The sequence below is a fragment of the Apis florea genome, unplaced genomic scaffold (genome assembly GCF_048593485.1).
Source record: "Apis florea isolate Af1SG1 unplaced genomic scaffold, ASM4859348v1 contig_2293_pilon, whole genome shotgun sequence".
NCBI lineage: Eukaryota > Metazoa > Arthropoda > Insecta > Hymenoptera > Apidae > Apis > Apis florea.
In genome coordinates this window covers 2,213,372-2,233,921 of record NW_028256554.1, presented here as the reverse complement: position 1 = coordinate 2,233,921, position 20,550 = coordinate 2,213,372, and the positions used below count along the sequence as shown (strand labels likewise).

Below are 20,550 nucleotides of genomic sequence, written 5' to 3'. Positions count from 1 at the left end.
ATCGTCGACGAGTTTGTACGCCGGTAGCGCGTGCCGGACAAGGCCTTTCGATCGCAGCGACCGCAACGTCGACGAGAGGCCACGCCACGGAAACCACGGAGGCGTTCCTACAAACTTCGGTTCCTAATTCGACTATCCTTTCGATTTCATTTGGACGAGGATGTCGTCATCCACCGGCCTCTCCTTGGTCGCGCCAAGGCTGACCGATTCGAGGAACCTCTCGCAAAAAAAAAAAAAAAAAAAAGAAAAGAAAAAAGAGACCCGTACTCGACGGATCTGTATACTCACTGAAATCGATCAGCAGTCGGCCGTATCCCTGGCGTTGATAAGGTGGCAGCGTGAGAATGCAGGACACGTTGTAATTCAGGAATGAATTTTTCTCCTGGAACATAACGAATGGCGATGTTACGATTAAAATAATATCCGCCCGCCTCCTCGTATCGATTTCTTTTAAAAGCGAAACGATATATTCGTTTTACTCCACGTAAAACTGTTTGGATCACGGCCGCAAAATTACGATCGAAAAATCATTCACCGTTCGGACACGGTGAAATGATAAAAAGAAAGAAAGAAAGGGAGAAGAAAAGACAAGAAGAGACAAGGTCGGCCGTAAAATGGCATCCTCTTCCCGTTCAATGACGACGAGGCTGATACGAGGCTGCACCTCAAAGGTCGAAACGCAGCCGAACGTGTTGAAACGGAAAAGCGAAATAATATTTTCGTACGGTTAGCACGCTCGACACGCTTCGTTCGTGTCGGCAGCAGACACCCAGTATTATGACGCGTTCAACGCGTCGACGAAAATGCGTCGCGACCTTCGTCACGCGAAAACACACAATGGGTTAGCAATATTTTCGATGACGCGACGTCTCGCTCGAAGGAAGGCGTAATACGTTTTATTAAACGATTCCTCCTATCCGTTCCTTCGCCGAACGGATATTCGAAAGGGACGAAAACGAGGACGAAAACCGTGATGAAAATATCTCGAATATATAGAATGGCTCGAGTCGAGAACGAACCACGTCAATTTTTCCACAGAATATATTTCCATCGTACGATGTAACGTATAATACGCATTCTACGTGTATCGCTGTGAACAGCTTAGATAAACCTCGCGTGAAATTACACCTACATCTAAATTCATGGGAGCGTAATCCGAATTCGAAGCGAAGGAAATGTCGCGATACCGGGACACGTGGACACGAGTTTACGCTATCCCGTCCCTTCCGATTTTTCGATCGTCCACACGTTTTCCAACGTGCAAATTTGCGCGGTAAACACGCGCGATGACGTGAAGAGCGAGGTCGAAAATCGGAGGGGAGGGGCTTTTCGAGTTGAATTTAATTTTCGTTCGAGCGAGAAAAAGAAAAAAAAAAAGAAGAAGGGGGAAATGGCGAATATAAAGAGCGTTACGACGAACCGGTAGTCGCGGCAAATCGTATCACAGGAAGCCGGTCCCGATAGATAACGACCGTCAGTCGTCGATCACAAAGCGGAAAGTAAAAAAAAAAATCCCCCTTGGATCCTTTACGTGGTTGAAAAGACGGCTGTGCCGCTTAATCTCGAAGGCTGGATTATCATCATCCATAGAAAGAGGGAAGAGCGAGTTCATTTTTCACGAAACCGCGAGGAGCTGGAAGTAGAAATCAAGGTTTCCTCTTCCAAGGTCGAATACATTTGGCCGCGTCGAAAATTACGGGGTTCTACGGGGGCTTGATCGTTTCGGGGCCGTAGAATCCTTCATTAACCATTCTACGCTCCTCAGTCCCATTTCGTCGGCCAACAGCGGACCCGGTATGACTCGAACACCCGGTATTTCCGGCCGTGGCAGCCGTGCTGTTGCTAACTGGCGAGTGGGGCAGCAACGGTTCGAAGGACACAAGTCGAGAAGACTCGCCCATGCTTCTACGGATCCCCGTCTCTACGTATTATATATATATATATATACACATATATATATATTGTATTATGTATTATATATATATATATAAAACTTTCTACATATGCTCGTAGGATGGGAAAGGAGAGTCACATAGGGAGGGAGCAGAAAGAGAAGGGAGCAGAAGCGGAGAGAAAGAGGGGAATAGAAAAAGAAAAAAAGGAAGCGTGGGCCCTATGAACGCTTATATCGTAGGTAGTCATCTCGATAGATGGACCGGCAGGCCATCTATTGCTAAAAAGCCGAGAAGATGTGCCGATCTATCGGGACGAACTTTTAGAGAGACGAAGATACGTGGTGAAAGAAACTGGTGCTGGTGATGCGCGAGCACGTATGGAGAGTGGGACACGATGAAAAAGGAATAGAGAGAGAGAGAGAGAGAGAGAGAGAGAGAGAGAGAGAGAGAGAGAGAGAGAGAGAGAGAGAGAGAGAGAGAGAGAGAGAGAGAGAGAGGGCGCAGAAGAGTAGAATCTGGGCCCCGCGACGTCCTTGGGCCAGTAGTCTCTGCTCCACTCAGGGACGTCTCCGTGTCCCCACCACCATTGCCAGAGTTCCACTCGAGAAACCCCCTTACGCATCGCTTTTCCTCCTTTTTCCCCACTTTTTTTTTCTCGTCCCCCTTCGCGGAGAGAAGGCTGCCGACGACGAGACGATTCGGCGAAATCGATCGGCCACACCGCCGACTCGAGTCACGTCGCCGCGAAACGAGCCGTGTCTCCTCCACGAGTCTTTCCACTTAAGGAGAGGAAAATCGGCGCGGCACTCGATCGATTCGAGTTTCACTCGCTCGGATAGAGAGATACGTTGACTCGAAACTCTTTGCGAAACTCTCCCTCCCCTAATTTCCGAGACGCGAACCCCGAAAACGCGACACGTTATTCGGGTCAACGAAGAGGCGAATCCGCCGCTACTACAGCTTCTTTTGTACGGATATGCACAGCGTGCCAGGGTAATCGATACTCGGCCTCATCGCGTCTCCTTTCATCCACGAAACGCGGATACGACGCGGGTACCAACCAAATCGCGGCCGACGAGTTTGCTCGAAAAATCAATCGTCCCTTTTTTTTTTTGTATCTCTTCGGGTACACGATATAAGGGACACGATCGATGAAAAATCCGCTTTCGAATCGGATGATAAATAAAAAAAAACAACGCCTAAGGACAACCGCTCGGCAATCGTGATAGCCGAAAAGCGCTTCGATGAATTAAATCCACCCGCGGTTGGGTCGATGTAAATTCGTCGGTCTCGATCGAAATCTTTCCAATTTCGTTTCTCGTTTCTCTCTCTCGTTGGGAGACGAATCGAGCGACGGGTGGCCAGGACGATAAGGAGGAACCGTAGCCGTGGAAAGAAGGTAGGAAAGAAGGATCGAAACCGCGGTCGTTATCGATCGCGGCCGTGGCCACGGGAAGGAGTTCTATGCCGCGCGACGCTGATCGCAAAAGGCTTTCAATCGGTCACTATCCCCCTTCCTGCGCGTCATCGTCGCGCCATAAAGTGGCTGCAAGCTGGCACACGTGCGACGATAGGAGGCATCGGAACGCGGCGCATAGGCGAGACGTCGTCGGTGCGCGGACAGAGAGATATACACACGCGTAGGTGAACGAACGTCTACGTGGCGGAGTAACGAGACCCGGCTAATAATCCTCTCTTTTCCTTTCTCCCTTGGCCAACTTGTCGCGACGGATAACTCGTTCGCTCTTGCGCGACCCTCTTTGCCCGTGTACACCAATCCCAACAATCTTCGCGATTTTTCATGGATCGAACGTTTCTTTCTTGTTAATCTTTTTCTCTTTTTTCTTTTCGAAGATTGAACAGAATCGTATATGGATGGACGAGGAAATCGAACGATCGGTATTATTTATTTATTTATTTATTTAAGTTACTCCGTTTTCATCGAGGCCGTGAATTATTCGGCGATGCAGACTTATTCGCGCGGTGTGAACGTCGCTTAAAGGTTATACAGCTCCTCGCGACGGTCACTTCTATATTTAGATGCACCGAGTTTCCTCCTCCACTTTCTTTATACCGAACAAAGCGTTCCTCTTAACATACGGGGTGTACGCGAAGTTCCGTGCGCCTTGTAAGAAGGTTGGCACGCGAGAGATTAGCTACTTTTACGAGTTCTCCTATAATAGAACATCGAGTCACTTTAAATACACTCGTCGAAGATGTTTCGAAATTAGACTGTCGAGGGAAATTCTTCTTTTCTCTGAACTACGTTTGAAAATTATGATTTGTCTCTCTTTAATTATGAGAAAGAGAGGGAGGGCAATATATATAAAAAATAAAATAAAATAAAAAAAAAAAAAAAACACGGTGAAGAAAGTGTGAGGAAATTTTCGGTCGAACACGTCTCGATGAGGGCCGTCTCGAGGGACGTTGTAAATTTATCAATGGCAGGTACTCGGAAAAGCAGAGGGTCCAACGGTTCCACGGATTATCCCTGGCGCACCATCGACCCTCTAAATCCAAAGAGAAATTGTCACGACTCCCTCCCACGATCGCCTCCTCCTCCCCCCCTCCTTTCCTCCCGCTTACCCATCGTCCCCAGCGCGAAAAATTTTGCGGACTTATTAATTATCCTCGACCCTTCGCTCCCCTGGCTCCTTTCGAGCGAACACCGCTTTCCTTTTGGACCGAACCCAAAACGCGTTCGACCGTTCGTTCCTACGCTCGAGACCCCTTGTACGTGTATTTTCTATACGTGTGTATACGCGTAACGTTTAACGATAAATCGATCCAACGAACGAAAAGATTCCTCTTCGGTCTGACCATTAAAACTGGAAACATCTGTTTGGATTAGAATAGAATAACCTTCGTAACTGGGATAAAAATAAAAAAAGAGAGAGAGAGAGAGAGAGAAAAGTAAGTCGAAACTTTTGTCGTCCATAAACCGAGTATAGACGAGAGTATTTCGACAACAATTTCAAGTTGAAGTCGATGCCTATAATCAAAGAGCCGGCCGTAGGATTCCTCGGTTACGTTGCAGTTGTTCGTCGTCCCTTTCCTTCCGTTTCGATCGAGAACGAAGACGAACCATGGGGCGGGATGGAAAATTTCAAAGTCGCCATTTCGTGGCTAGAACAATAGGCTTTTGTACGATCGCATGGTATTGTGGAAAGGAAAGTTGCGAAGTCGATATCTGATCAATGCCCGGCGACGATGTCTATTAATTCCACGGACGGAGTGTCGAACGAAGTTGCTGACGTATGCGTGTTTTAATCCTACTCACGCACAAGTTGTATGGGTATAGGGACGCGGCGTGGACGTCAAAGACGTAGCTAGAAACACAGGCCGGAACACGAGAGCTTTCCCCTCGAGAAATGTATTTTTGTCATTGGCTCGTACCGTTCGCTAATCTCTCTAACTCCGTTCACATACATGGACTCGCGTAGCGCGTATAACTCCATTTCTTTGTTCCGTTTAATCCGTGAACATTTTGCGCCACGCCAACAAAGACTTGACGTAAGAAGAAATAACTCGCGAGAAAATTACTACTCTCTCTCTCTCTCTCTCTCTTTTTGAGAAACAAAGATCTAAAAGGAGCGAGCAATCGATGAATCGTCGTAGAATCGTGTCCTAGCCGTGGAGAACCTCGCTCGGGGAACACAAGTAGGAAACTTAGCCACGTGGATTTTTCTTGGCTGCGCGTAGGTAACCGAGTGAAGAAGAAAGAAAGAGAGAACGGAGGCGTGGGTAAAGGTGGGTACGGGAAACTGGAAACCACGACGGTACACTTGCGGCTCTCTGTCATGAGACACGACGAGGATAATGACATCGTGGTCGAGTACGCGCGAAAAGAGGAGGAGGACAAGGAGGAACGGCAGGCTGAAGGAGAGAAGCCGAAGCAAAACTCGTGGCGACGACACGGCAAGGATAAGGAGGTGGAGGTGGAGGAGGAGGAGGAGAAAGAGAGGGGAGAAAATAGAGGCAGAGCCGGAGCTAGAGCTGGAGCTAGAGCTAGGAGAGCTCTATCCTACCCCAACTTCTAGGGACGATGTGTATTCGGCGGGATTTGGTCGTGTGAACAGGACTGTCTGGCATCGATCGACCCCGGTCGGGTTTTGCAGGGAGGAAGGAGGAGAGGTCGAGGGGAAGTTCGACCGAGGTGGGTGGAGGTGGAGGGTTGGGCGAGCCTACCCCAACCTCTTCTCCAAGAGGCCGCCGCGTATCGTATCGACGACCTCTACTACTACTACTCGTCCTCGTACTCCCATGTTACCCTACGTCATCCCTTTCCTTTTCTGCTTTCCTGCAGTCCCTTTCGCGCGCCACCACCTCTTCCCCCCTCCCCCCCACCAACCATTCTCTCTCTCTCTCTCTCATCCAATATCTCTTTTCCTCTCTAACCTCTCCAATTCCCTTTTCCAACTCACACCGCGTCTGCGGGATATTTTTAAGGAAAATTGACCGACCCTCTGACTGCCTTTCTTGCACCCGCTTTTCCTCTTTGTCTCCTTCACGCCCACCCTTCCCTTCCTTTCTTTCCTCCTCTTTTCTTTTCCTCCTCCGATTCGCGATTCCAACCTTCCCCCCTTTCTTCCTTTATTTCGTTTTTCCTTTGTATTTCGTTCTCCTCTCTTTCGTTTCTTCCATCTGCTCTTTCCATTTTTACCCTCCCTTGCGCCTTCTCCCTCTGCTCTCTCTCCCCCCCCCTCCGCCCCATTTCATAGGCGGTTTATGATTTTTCTTTGAGAGCAACGATAATAAATAAATTTATCCTCAAAATCAAATTTCTCTCCCATTCAAAGAGATCGTTCGGCATTTATATCTCGCCTCCACCCTTGGAGTATCCCCCGCCTCCTCGGGGTTACTACTCCTCTCTCTGATCCTTTCCGTCTTTATATACCCGTTCGGGGGTATAAATGCCTCGGGTTTTAACTATTTACATATTATGTACAGCCCTTCTTCTCGTCGAAAGGGTAGAAAGCGTTCATCTCGCTAAATTTCCTTACCGCGTTGATACAATAAAAATCGTTTTGATCCTAGTCGACGTCGTCCCATCGTCAAGATACTCCATTAAATCCATTATATTCGAGAGATACGCTCTTCGCCCGTATTACGCTCATTTCCCCGTGAAAAGGGAAGGGCCACTTGGAACGAAACAAAACGCAAAAATTTTCGGAACAACATCCAACATCCGTTTAAATACTTCACTGATCCTCCTCCTCCTCCTCCTCCTCCTCCTCGTTCTCCGACGATTCATATATATTACTTTCCTTCTTTCTTTTTTTTTTTTTTTCCTTTCCTTTGTCGCTCTTCTCATCTCGCGATTATCCACATTCCCTGCTCGCTTTCATTCGCTCTCGTGCACAGGTTTCCTCTCCGCTCTTTTCGGAGATACGAACGTTGTCAGATCCTGTCTATTTATTGCGTTGCAAACATCGGGCCAACGTCGTTCTCTCGGACCTGCAAATCTGTCTTTCTTTTTGCAAGCTCAGAGATGGAGGTACCCTCCCTCTTAATCCTTTTCTCCGGACCTCTCTCGTATCCCCTCTCCCCCCACCTCTCTCGTCTCTCTTTTCGTCTCTTTTCTTTTCTCCCTCCTTCTCCTCCTCCTTCTCTCCGACTCGCTCCGACTCGCTCGCGTTTCTACAAGATACCCCGGCTACTCACTCCATTTCTGTATGCATTATTCAGGACATATACACTGGAACGGTTCGTGACGCGCTAACTGGCGCACCACCGGAAGTTAGGCAAACGAGTCCTGAGTGGCCGTGGATCGTCGCGACTTCCATGGATACACCGTCTACCGATTCTCAATGCCTTTTCCACGAGTCCTGCTGCACCTCGCCTCAACTTCATAAAGCTTTCACAACTTTTCTTACCTTAGAGGGAGGAGAGGCCAGGAATTATCATCGTAGCACCACACTCGAGTTTTATTTATATATATATATATATATACAAGCAGTGTACGCACACACACACACATACACATATATATATATATAACCGGTGGCACGAGCGGAAACGTTTCAATCGAATCGTTTCTCCTCCGTGTCTATTTGTCGAATTCGATAGCGTAACGTGATTGGAATACGCAAGGAGGGGGAGAGGGAGTCTCGCAGATTTATTCCCGCTTTTAAGACACTCTCTCGGATCTATATGTCCCCCCTCCCCCACTCGGTCGAAAGACACTCTTTCATCCGTATCATGGGAGCAGGAAAGAACGAGCGTATTGTCGTGTGTAGGTGCCGGTGTTCGACATGCGTGTCGTGTTCCTCCTCGCCGTTTTTCCCCCCCTCTTTTTCTCCTTCCCTCCCTTCCCCTCCCCCCTCCCTTTTTTTTTCTTTTTCTTTTCCTCCGTTCACGCGAGATCCTGTCTGGAATACCTACGTAAGAGGATATGCCGTCGTCTCGTTTGCTCGGAACATGCCGCGTACACTACGCTCAGTATTCGCGTAGTATATTCTTTCCTTGCCCCCGAGACTCGGACGTTTCAACGGGGTCTGGACGGGGACATTGGAAGCAGATACGTCTTCATCGACGCGTTAATTGGCGGGGGTTTCGTTTCCAAAGCTGGGTATCGAGTTCCCGCTTACTTCACGTTTCCTCGCGTATAATTTCGTCCCACAATTGGGATTGATCTCCCAATGCTTTGGGGGGCGGGGGAGAGGGAGAGAGAGAGAGAGAGCGAGCGTTAAAATTAAAATAAATAAGGCTGAATGAGAAGAGGAAATTAATCGATTTAGGGGGGTTTTCCTTTTCCCCCCCTCTTCGTTGGAAAATGGGAAAGGAGGATGAAATATTACTACGCGTTAAGTAGTCGAGACGATATCCTCTCTCGATTACACGCATCGTTTATAATCGGATACGATGGTGGATGATCGGTGGAAGCGAGCACGAAGGCTATCGAAAATCTCGTTTTACTAGAACAGCCTGGTTGATCCTCGGACAGTGGAAGGTACAAGGATTTCAGGAGCAGGACAGGGCCCCGTTGTGCGTATCTCGGACCCGATGGCCCCGAAAACCGGTTCCGTCCGGATTTCACGTGACACGCGTTTCTCCTTTTTCGGGGATCCAAAGGAATACGGTGCCTCTCGAATGTATAAACCGTATTGCATTACGATTACGAGCTCCATTATCGTACGTGTCGTAAACAGCAATTATAAGCGTCGAGAAGAAACGTATTTTAATCGAGTGTTGCCACGCACACAAGCAACTCCCTACATCTTTTCCTTCCTTATATATATATATTCCTTCCCCCATATATGCATATACATTTATATATTTCCCATATATGCATATATATATATATATATACTCGAACCGAATCTTTACTCTTCCTTATCGGCCGGCACATTCGACCGTTTCGAAAACTCGTTCTTTTTCTCCTCTCTCTTCGTTTCTCTTCTCGTTCGACACTCGTGGCGAGGCCGAGCGCTATACGGTACTCGAGAGATGGAAGAGTACGGAGAGTAGTTTGATAGAAGAGGGTGGCGAAGAATCGGTGGCGATGGAGGGGCTTTCTCGAAATTCGTCGGAGAAGCTTCTTCTTCTTCTTGTTTTCATGTCTCGGTAAGCACGGCAGGAAGCTGTAAACGTTCACGCCTCGATCCGACCCCCTTTTAATTTCTGCTCGGCTGCCTCGGAATTGATAAAAATTCTACGTCACACGCAGGATGAGCACACCGAGGTGGCGCGCGCGTTAACGTAGCAAAGGGAGGCGTGGACGGTGCGGTTAATAACGAAATTTATAAATTCAGTAGGTGCGCGCAACAGCTCCGCTCCTCGCTTCTCCACTACTCGCTCGCTCGTTCTCCACTCCCCTCGCGTTCGCGCGAAAACTTCCACTGGATTTCTCGCCTCGCAACCGTGTGTGCACGCAGGCCCCGTTCCATGAAACGTGGGGCGAATCATTCAAGGTCGCGGCTAGTCGCGCCCAAGGTCAACGTCTAGATCTTCCCGAGTTAGCCGCCTCCTCGATGCGCCGGGTCAATGTCCGGATTACTCAAGGTCAACGGCTGTCTAGCCCGGGTCAATGGCCTCCAGTCTCAAGGCCAACGTCCGGATTATTCGAGGTCAACCAAGGGGAGAACCGCAAGATACCGAAGAAGAAGTATCCAGAGCGTAGGACGCTCCTAATCCTCATCACGAAACACTATCGATCGATTCGCCAATTTCCTTTCTCTCTCTCTCTCTCTCTCTCTCTTTCTTTCGCGACAAAATAGTAGAGTCAAAAACTCATCATCGACAGATCTTGAGGATAAAACAATCTTGGCGAGAAACATCGTTCCCATCCAAGATCTTATTTTGCTCGATAGCTTTCACGATAACTCGATATTAGCAATATTAACGCGGTAATTGTACCGGAGCGAGCAACGAAGGGATCGAATAGAAGAGAAAGAGGACAAAGATCACGGCTCGTTCGAGACGGTGGGAAAAAGAAAAAAAAGAAAAAAAAGCTACGAAAATATTGGGATTTTGAAGATACAGAGAAGAGAGAGAGAGAGAGAGAGGTGGGCGAGAAGAAGGAAAAGAAAAGCGAAGATCGAAGGAAGGAAGAAATGGTGGCGATAGTGCGGAGAAGAAGACGAGAGCGTAGAAAGACGTAAGAGAGACGCAGCAGCAGCAGCAGCAGCAGCGGGAGTAGGAAGTGGCGGAGGAGGAGGAGGTGGAGGAGGAGATGGTGGTGGAAGAGGAGGAGGAGGAAATAATAACGACCCCGACGTCGCAGTGCCGCAGAAAGGTTGACGACCCGATGCCAGGCGACGCCCTCTCTCCCCTTGCCGCCCTACCATCCCTTCCCCATCGTCCTCTGCAACCATCATCCCCCTTTTGCAGCTACCACCACCGCCGACGGCATCCCCCACTCGACTAAACCACCCACCTGGCACTGCACGTCGTAAGCGCATAGCGTACGTACGCTAGAGCCACCACCCACCCCCGTCATCCCTCTCTCGGTACGTCGCCGCCGCCGCCGCCACCACCACCACCACCACCACCACCACCACCCTACGACCGTCTGGCCAGGGTCGGGGTCATTGAACGTCTATAAAGATTTTGACTCCGCGTTACTGCCGCTGCCGCTGTACCGGCGTCGCGGCCGCCACCGCCGCTGCGGATGCAGCGGCCGGCTATCCGCCGAGTGCTACGCCCTTTTGTAAGATGCGATCCATCTATCGCAAGGACGCGTGCATATAGCCTCTCCTTTTGTCGTAATTCGAGCGGAACGTAAGAAATTATCGAGCGATCAGATTTTCGCGAAATTATCTCCCGCAACTGTGAGGGGAGAACGAAGGATTCAGGGGGATGACGAACTCTGTGTCTCTTTGAGTTTTGGTAAGTCCGAAGAGATGAGAGATCGATGCGCTTGAGAAGAATTTCGGGGCAATGAAATATGAAAAGAAAGTAAAAGAACAAATGTATATATACAGAAAGAGAGAGAGAGAGAGAGGGGGGGAGGGGGAATAAAATTTGTTCGAAATCTTGTAAGAGAAATAAAGAAACGTGGGAGTAGAATGTTCTCTTGGAAGGAAAGGAAAGGATCGAAGGAAGAAACTAGAGGGACGAAGAAGGGAGAAGGAGGCGTAAAAAACGTTTGCTCGAGGTCGAAGAAAATTTTCGTCGCCCTCCTTGCTCGTTCGCGAAAGGGGGCGGGAGGGTGCAGATTGGCGCGTCTTGCCAGGGTCAGAGGTCATTGAACGTCGGTAAAGATTTCGACTCCGGCGATGCTGTTCCGCAGTAAATAGGCGTGCGTAGCGCCCGCACTCTCTCTCCCACCGACATCCTAGCCAACCAGACCAGGAGTGCTCGGGTAAAGAGGGGTCACGGATACGAGACACCCTCTTCGCGATACACACCCTCGTTCGTGTAATCCCTACAGGCTACGTGAATGCCATTATGGCCCTAGTAAACCACAAAATAAAGACAAAAGCAATTTTTTCCCTTTCGAATATAAATCTCTACGATAATCCTCATCGTCTTATCTGCTTTCGATTACGTCCCTTTAACGAGCAACGCCTATTTTTCTTTTTTCTCAATTAATAATTATATACAATAACGATACAAATCGAGTTTAATAACGGATATAAGGGACGAAGAGACTGTGACGTGTTGTATAATTTTAACGTTGATAGAAAAAGAAAAAAAAAAAAAAAAAGAAGAAAAAAAAAAGAGCGACAAAAGCAAGATGAAATGTCACTTTTTAATAGGCTAAATGATTTTAATATTATCCACGAGGGTCGTACGATAGAGACGCCTACCACATAAACGTGGGCTCCATTTACGCAAGTGCTAACCGACACAAGTACAACGGACATCATCGTTCACGCACAGTCGCGCACGTACAAGCACGTGCTCCGCATTAATATCGCCGTTGGTAACTTGTCGCTACGAGATCCGTGCCAATAAGAAACGCCCGAAGAACTTTTCTTTTATGCCTAGCTTGATTTTATTTTTTAACTGCGTCGAATACAACCGACAAATGCACAGTTCATTGACATTGTTCACTTTCACTGTACTGCAATGTCTCGCGTCTCAATGTAGTTTTAGTAATTTTCCGTTTGTAAAATTCATCACCGGAAAATAATATCTCAAGCGATAAATAATTTGTAGAAATATTTGTTCAACATTTCGCAATCATTTGTTTTTCTTTAACCTACTTTATAATTTAATTGTATATTGCGCAAACGTTAATCGAGTCGAAAGATATTATTTACTTGTGATTTATTTACCGTAAATATTAAAAATTTATACTCGAATAATTTATATGTCGTTTTATTCTTTTTTAAGTATGTAGATTGAAAAACTCACCTTACTGAAGTATCCGACCGTGTGACAACCTTCAGAATCGCCAATCGTCATTACATAAAAAAGGAAAGGCTCGACATCATAATACAACGTCTTATGATCCAAAAAGAATTTTGCCAATAAACAGAGATTTTGACAATATTGTTTATAACGTTTCCCATCGACTTCCCAAACACCTATTTTATCTTTTCTGAGGGGGGGAAAAAAAAAGAAAAGAAAAAAAAAAATAAGATTTAAAATATTTCTAGAAAAAATAATATATATATATATATGTATAAATTGTTCTAGTTTTATTTATGTACTAACCTATACACTTCATGTCCAGGAGGATGTCTCCATAAACATTTTTCTCGATGCCTTCTTAAAACTTGACGACTTTTTGCATACCGTAAACAGTATTCGCATAAATAAAGTTTTGGAGCACGACTAAATTCCTCCGGGTATGGACTTTGATACCATACCTCCATTTCCCACTTTCCCATTTCAATAACTCGCGTACCACTATTTCTGCCTTCACCGTCATAATCTAATTCTTTCAATTCTTTTTCCTACAGAAAAAAAAAAAATTATAAAATAATAAAATATAAAATGGGATTTGTAATTTACAACAATAAAGTATTTTTCAGCTTACGATTTTTTCACTAGCGATCGCTTGCGCTTCCATAAATAATTTTAAATCGTAGTCTGGCGTTAAGTTTGTTAATCGTGGTTGACGATCTTTCTCGTTTCCCTGAAGTTCACAACTACTATCGCTTTCGTTTCCATCGCCAGCGTTTCCTTTCCATTTGTTTCTCATTTCTCTCACTTTTAATTGATAATTGCGCTGTTCCGTTGTTTGGTGCAAGCCTTTTGGAGATTTTTTCGCCAAGCATGCTATGGCTTTTTTCCTCTCTTCTTCGCGTTTTTTCCTCTCTTTATAAAATTCTCTGGAAGAGATACGAAAGAAATATGTTTTAAATGTATAATGTTTGCTATATCGGAATAAAAATATCTACTTACGCGCAAGCTTGTGGCGTAGTGTTGTGATACAAAGGACAAGCTTCTAAAGTGAAATGCGAATCGAGTTTTCCAGAGAGATGGCCCCGAGAATCGCATGTTGGCGCTAGGGGACATTCTCTTTCCTTGTTTACGCGTGTACGGCCATAATTGCCTTGTCCTGATCTTCCACTAGTAGCATTTGATGTACCACTGTTCTGTGGTATTCTGTTGGCTGCGGATGAATGTCTGGCTGCAGTACTAGGTCCAGCACGTTTAACGGGCGATTTGCTGGTACTCCTCTTGCTCTCAGCTACTCTCGATAAATCACACCGGATCAGCGGAATTTGCAGGATACGTTTACACGCTACCGTTTCCGTACCTGAGAACCATACTGCCGCCGTAAGCAAAAAGACTGTATCTGCATCTTAGGACACCTTGGACATGCTTTTTTGTATACGAAATGTTTGTCCCATCGACCAGTGGATTCCTACGGGCCATATATATGTCCAATCCATCCATCCAGAACCGCAAATACTGCTTTTTTGTGTTAAGGAGGCAGCATAGAGTCCTAAATCCACCGCCTGCAGAAAATTCTCTACCCGCCTCTTTTCAAGATATTCATGCTAATAATTTCGATTTTATCCGATCAAATAATCGAAATGTCACTAGAGATATTTACTACGAGAGAACGGTGGTACTATAGTAATAATGTACCTAAGTGTAATATACGTTGAAACTAGCTACGATAAAAGATTGATAGGAGGAATTGAACTTATGAAAGGAGAAAATACGAAATCAGTTGGTTAGTCTAATTTCTAAACTAATATTGTTCGAATTGTAAAAACGAAATAAAAAGGGAAACAATAAATAAAATACTACTACGTATTAAGGATATATAACTAATAACACACATATCATGTTAGACAAAATTTAAGAAAATATCAATTTTTTTAAATGGAAACATAATGCATAAAGAGATAAGAGGAAGATATGGGGTTAATAATAAAATTTCGCATTCTATGATTATTCCTACTATATATTTTATATATACCTGTATCGGATTCCGAATCGCTGGCTGCCTTTGCTTGTAGTTGAAGCAATTTGCTACCTTTTCGAGTCTGAAGTTTTCGTTTGCCTTTAGTAGTTGTTTTCGATGTGCCTGTTTCACCATGTTCGTCCATTTCTTTCTCACTCGCGGACGCGTCGGCTTCATCTTCGCTTTTTATTGTATCTGATAATCACAATAATTTTTTTTAAATCCGTTATTAAATTCATTTAATTAAAAGTACCAATTGTTACTTACTTTGTCTTTTTGTACACTTTTGTGGTTTTACAGGTGCAACTGCTGCAGAAGGACGCTTTGGTGGAACATTTGTAGTGGCACTTATTGTTGTACTTGGTTGAGTATCTTTTTTCTTTATTTGCGGTTGTGGACTTGTAACACTTTCTGATGATTCAGAATCTGTGCTACTATCTGTGGAAGCTGAAGAACCTGATCCTGCAGAACAGCTTTTTGAACTTGCAGAGCTATCTGATTTTTGAGATTGTGCAGATTTAGTTAATAAACCTAAAACAACAAATCGATTCATTTAAAATTATTAGATAACAAGATAATTTATAACATTTCGTGTATTATATCACAATTACATACTAGATCTATTTGGAGCAACTGCTTTTTGTTTTGCATCGTTTGGTTTTGGTTTAGATTGTTGATTTTTTGTGTATTTCGTAGAACTATTTATAGGCTTTACCGAATTAGTTTTTGTTGGAATACCACTGTCACTTTCACTACTATTTTCAGGACTGAATATACTCTTCTTTTTTAACTTTTTTTGTACAGGTTCAGAAATCGTTTTTATAGATTTCTCAGGACCTTTTCCATTAGCATTTGTCGAGACTTTTAAAAAAATATATTATCAATTAACAAATGAATAATGATTTGCTCTAAATAAAATTTGTTTTAAATAAATATATTCTTACCACAAGGTTTATTGGGTTTATTAGCAATTGTTTTAGGATTTGCTAAATTCTTTTGTTGACCAGTAGTAGCCACTGATTTAGCAGGTGGCCTTTGTTGTTTAACAACAGGTGCTACTGTAGCAGTTGCTTTTGGTTTAGTAGGTGGTTTTCTTTTTGTTGCTGTTTTTACTTTACTTGGTGATCCTTCTGATTCTGAAGAATATACCACAGATCTATTCTTTGGTGGTATTCTATCTTTGTTCTTATTTTCTACAGAAGGAGCAACAGCTGTGTCAACTTTAGATTTACTATGTCTGTTGGGAGGGAATGTTGTTTTCTTTTTTGTTCTTTCTGTATCAGATACTTTTTGACTATTAGCAGAACTGCTAGAATTTTCAGAATCAGATGAACTAGATTCACTGCCTGAACTTGAAGAACTACTCGATGAAGAACCAGAACTAGTTGTTGTGGTAGATTCTGAACTAGTGGTCTATCATTAATAATAATATTATATTTATTAATTTACATTTATATATAATATAAACCAAAAAATAAAATGAACATATAACCTGTAAAAAATGTACATACCTTCCATTTTGGAGTCATTTCTACAGTGCTATCTTTTAAGTAAGCAGTAAACGATATTTAAAATCATTTCTGCAATAATATCTATATTCGTCTTGGACATATATGGAGGAATTATTTACAATAAACTTGTTTAAAACAACAAATCTTCCATTTTATACTTTGATCCACAACAACTCCACAACATATTAATACACATATTATTATATCGTAGTTCTGCGCAGAAGTAATATGACTTTAAGGCTAATTTAAAAACAAGTAAAAAAATAATATATTTATTCTAAAATATTTTATATAATTTATAAATAATTACTAGAATGAATTTTATTTAACATTAATGTTTGAAACTTCAAAGTAATTTTTAATTTAGTAAAGGAAATTAAAAAATAGTAAGTAACATGCAGAATGTGAGAATGTTCTATACTATATTCATGTGTTCCATGATTCATGCATGAATACATATAGATGGCATTTGCATCGAATATCTAGATATCTCTAGACACATCTGATCATTTTGTACAAAAGTACCGGTGTAATACTCTCTTTAATGGCATATCTTTAAATTTAATCTATATAAAAGACATAAATTAAAACTAGAAAAATGACAGCATTTGAAGGTAAATATTTTCTAATGTATATCTTTTTAATATATAATAATATTATCAAAAAAATTATAATTAAAATTATTATCTTTAATAAGACTTGTTTAAAAATTTTTAAATATTATTAAAATTTTATTTCAGAAATGGGTGTCTTGCCTGAAATTGGAAAGGCAGTTGATGAAATGGAATGGACGTAAGTAAAATAAAATTATGTATATAAAAAAAAATATTAAATATTATATATTTATGCAGATTACCAACTGATGTCCAAGCTGAAGCAGTTCCATTAATTTTGGGTGGTGGAGATGTATTAATGGCTGCAGAAACTGGTAGTGGAAAAACTGGTGCATTTTGTTTACCAGTTTTGCAAATTGTATGGGAAACTCTAAAAGATTTTGAGTCTGGTAAAATGAGCAGTAGTTCTAGTGGCCATCATCAACCTTGTATGTTTCTTTTGATATTTGCTACAAATTGTTTTGTGCTTTTTTATTCAACAATAACATTTACAGCTGCACATTGGGCATTAAGTTTATTTGATAGAGGTAGAGCATTAGCTGTAACTCCTGATGGTTTAAGATGTCAAAGTCGTGAACAGAAAGAATGGCATGGTTGTAGAGCAAACAAAGGAATTCAAGGAAAAAATAAATATTTTTTTGAAGCTATAGTAACTGATGAAGGATTATGTCGTGTAGGCTGGTCTACATCTCAAGTAATTATTTTAATATTTTATTAGTTTTTAAAAAATTATTGATAAAATATATTATAATTATTATTATATTTATAATTATAGGCTTCACTAGATTTAGGAACAGATAAATTTGGTTTTGGTTATGGTGGAACTGGTAAAAAATCAAATGCAAAACAGTTTGATAATTATGGAAAATCTTTTGGAATGCATGATGTAATTGGATGTCTTCTGAACTTATCAAAAGGTGAAATTAGTTTCACATTAAATGGAGCAGATTTAGGCCCAGCATTTACATTAAACGCACAACAAAAGTCACAGACTTTTTATCCAGCTGTAGTATTAAAAAATGCAGAAATGTCATTCAATTTTGGAGCACAACCATTTAAATATCCTCCTCCAAATGATTATATAGCTGTTGCTTCGGCACCTAAAGAAGCTATAAGAGAGAATTCTATAAATAGTAACCAAACTCAAAGCAAAGAAAATGGCAAACCTAAATGTAATGCTCCTCAAGCTATAATTATGGAACCTTCAAGAGAACTTGCAGAACAAACCTACAATCAAATACAAAAAGTAAGATATTAATAATTATAATGTTAAAAATTTATCTTTTTAAAATATTATAATTTATAAAATGCATATATTTCTACAGTTTAAAAAATATTTGAAAGATCCAGTTATTAGAGAATTGTTAGTTATTGGCGGAGTTAGTGTAAAAGAGCAAATTTCTGTATTAAATTCAGGTGTAGATATAATAGTTGGAACACCAGGACGTCTAGAAGATTTAATACAAGGTGGCTATTTGTCTTTAACACATTGCAGGTATTATATAATATATTTTTTGTATAATACATTTATCAAATATAGTAATAATTATTGTATAATTTTTTTTCAGATTCTTTATTTTAGATGAAGCTGATGGTCTATTGAAACAAGGTTATACGGAATTAATCGATCGTTTGCACAGACAGATACCAAAAATTACATCAGATGGAAAAAGATTGCAGATGATTGTTTGTTCTGCAACTCTACATGCTTTTGAAGTAAAAAAGATGGCGGTAAATATTTAAATTGTAATTTGTAATGTTATATAAGTTTTAAAAAAAAATGTATAACAAATGTTTTATTTTGCATATATTTGCATAGGAACGTTTGATGCATTTTCCAACATGGGTAGACTTGAAAGGTGAAGATGCAGTTCCCGAAACAGTGCATCATGTTGTTGTAATAGTAGATCCACAAAAAGATAAATCTTGGCATAATTTACGAAAATGTATAGAAACTGATGGTGTCCATAGTAGAGATAATATAAGACCCGGAAATAACAATCCTGGTGCGTTTCAAATTAAATAATTCCGCATAACTTATGATAATTTCATAAATCTAATAACACGTTAAATATGTTTTATAGAAACACTTTCAGAGGCTGTAAAAATATTAAAAGGTGAATACTGTATTCGTGCCATCAAGGAGCATAATATGGACAGAGCCATTATATTCTGCAGAACTAAATTAGATTGCGATAATTTGGAACGATATTTGAAACAATCTGGTGGAAACCAATTTTCATGCGTATGTTTGCATGGCGACCGAAAGCCTGCAGAACGTAAATCTAATTTAGAGAAATTCAAAAGACAAGAAGTGAAATTTTTGATATGTACAGATGTTGCAGCTAGAGGATTAGATATTTCAGGATTGCCTTTCAGTCAGTATATTTAATAAATTTTTATGTAATTTTATAATTTTATTATTTGTATAATTATTTTTCTAGTGATTAACATAACTCTACCTGATGAAAAATCAAACTATGTACATCGTATAGGTAGAGTTGGTAGAGCTGAACGAATGGGTCTAGCCATTTCGTTAGTTAGTAAAGTTCCTGAAAAAGTATGGTATCACGGTGAATGGTGTTCTTCTCGTGGACGAAATTGTTACAATACTAATCTTACTGACAAGGGTGGTTGTTGCATTTGGTACAATGAACCGAATGTAAGTTTTAACATAATACGACTTGTTTACTTTTTCTTTGACTTTCAATTATTGGAGTCAATTTTTTCCAGTACTTGGCTGAAATTGAAGATCATTTAAATATCACAATTCAACAAGTTGATCCAGATATGAAAGTTCCAATGAATGATTTCGATGGAAAAGTTATATATGGAGAAAAAAGAGCGACAATGGGTATGTAAATTTTATGCTAATATTATAAATTATATCTTAATATTTATAAATTTTTAGGTTCCAATTATCAAAATCATGTTCAGCAAATGGCGCCTTATGTGTCCCAATTATCCTCTTTGGAATCTAAAGCACAAATTTGGTATCTAAAAAGACATTTGGTGAAAACGGCGAATTAAAATGATTTACACATGATTATATGAGAAACTTACTTACTATGTTCTAATTTAATTTAATCCTATCTTCATATATTATGCTTTAATATATTATACTAGTGTTTGAATAGTCTCTTAATATTTATAAATATAGTATACTTCCAAGTGTAATATATAAATTTGTTACAATTAATATAACATATTACTTCACGTAACAATGTGTCTCAACATTTACTTCATAATTAATTATGAATGAAGTATTTTTGATATATTATCTCTAAAAAAAAAAAAACATGATTTAGATAGCATTTAGATAGTATATGTGTATATAAGACATACGGTAAGTGTTTATTGTTTTTATAATCTTCATAATTGTACCATCGCTATTTTAGTTACACAAATGTATAATACAATGGCCTTGCAGTATTGTTGATTTTGTAATTTTCACAATATCTTGGTATGTTTTTATTTGTATATGTGCATGTGCGCGCACGCGCGCATGTGTGATTCAATTTTTTGTATAATATATATAATATATATATATATATATTATATATTATATATTATATACTCTTAGAATTTACTAAATGATCTTTGTTTAATTACACATAATAATTTATACACATTTCTCGAAATCAATAATAAACGACTAAAGTTATACAGTATACAAATCATACTGTTTGTTCTCTGCATTCAGATATAGCGTACGT

At 41.3% G+C, this 20,550-nt stretch overlaps 2 protein-coding genes and 1 long non-coding RNA gene across 4 annotated transcripts in view; 1 reads left to right on the top strand and 2 right to left on the bottom strand.

Annotated features, from left to right (window-relative positions):
- Positions 1 to 16,659, bottom strand: part of chm (lysine acetyltransferase chameau) — a 23,562-nt gene extending 6,903 nt beyond the window's left edge. The window contains exons 1-10 of one of the 2 annotated variants that reach the window (XM_086903529.1): positions 16,221 to 16,659; positions 15,654 to 16,122; positions 15,325 to 15,570; positions 14,977 to 15,240; positions 14,725 to 14,904; positions 13,695 to 14,052; positions 13,327 to 13,621; positions 13,002 to 13,243; positions 12,699 to 12,885; positions 289 to 382 (exon numbers count right to left, since the gene is read on the bottom strand). In XM_086903529.1, coding sequence (XP_086759655.1) covers positions 289 to 382; positions 12,699 to 12,885; positions 13,002 to 13,243; positions 13,327 to 13,621; positions 13,695 to 14,052; positions 14,725 to 14,904; positions 14,977 to 15,240; positions 15,325 to 15,570; positions 15,654 to 16,122; positions 16,221 to 16,238 — 2,353 coding nt within the window. In that variant the 5' untranslated portion in view covers positions 16,239 to 16,659. The remainder of the gene's footprint in view (positions 1 to 288; positions 383 to 12,698; positions 12,886 to 13,001; positions 13,244 to 13,326; positions 13,622 to 13,694; positions 14,053 to 14,724; positions 14,905 to 14,976; positions 15,241 to 15,324; positions 15,571 to 15,653; positions 16,123 to 16,220) is intronic. The other variant, XM_086903530.1, reaches the window with a different exon arrangement.
- On the top strand, positions 16,660 to 20,055 carry Ddx1 (ATP-dependent RNA helicase Ddx1). The gene is made up of 12 exons (XM_012487827.3): positions 16,660 to 16,834; positions 16,961 to 17,012; positions 17,072 to 17,262; positions 17,329 to 17,528; positions 17,610 to 18,080; positions 18,160 to 18,329; positions 18,403 to 18,565; positions 18,654 to 18,840; positions 18,919 to 19,212; positions 19,279 to 19,496; positions 19,568 to 19,688; positions 19,746 to 20,055. The coding sequence occupies exons 1-12, from the start codon at positions 16,819 to 16,821 to the stop codon at positions 19,862 to 19,864; spliced, it is 2,202 nt and encodes a 733-aa protein (XP_012343281.1). The 5' UTR covers positions 16,660 to 16,818; the 3' UTR covers positions 19,865 to 20,055.
- On the bottom strand, positions 19,231 to 20,550 carry LOC147658235 (uncharacterized). The gene is made up of 3 exons (XR_015290789.1): positions 20,219 to 20,550; positions 19,902 to 20,117; positions 19,231 to 19,831 (listed from the first exon to the last, which is right to left on the bottom strand). It is a non-coding gene; the product is annotated as an uncharacterized LOC147658235 (long non-coding RNA).

Coding starts and splice junctions, on each gene's coding strand:
- Ddx1 (XM_012487827.3), top strand. Junction 17,013..17,071: donor GTTGATGAAATGGAATGGAC/GTAAGTAAAATA, acceptor ATATTTATGCAG/ATTACCAACTGATGTCCAAG. Junction 17,529..17,609: donor TAGGCTGGTCTACATCTCAA/GTAATTATTTTA, acceptor TTATAATTATAG/GCTTCACTAGATTTAGGAAC.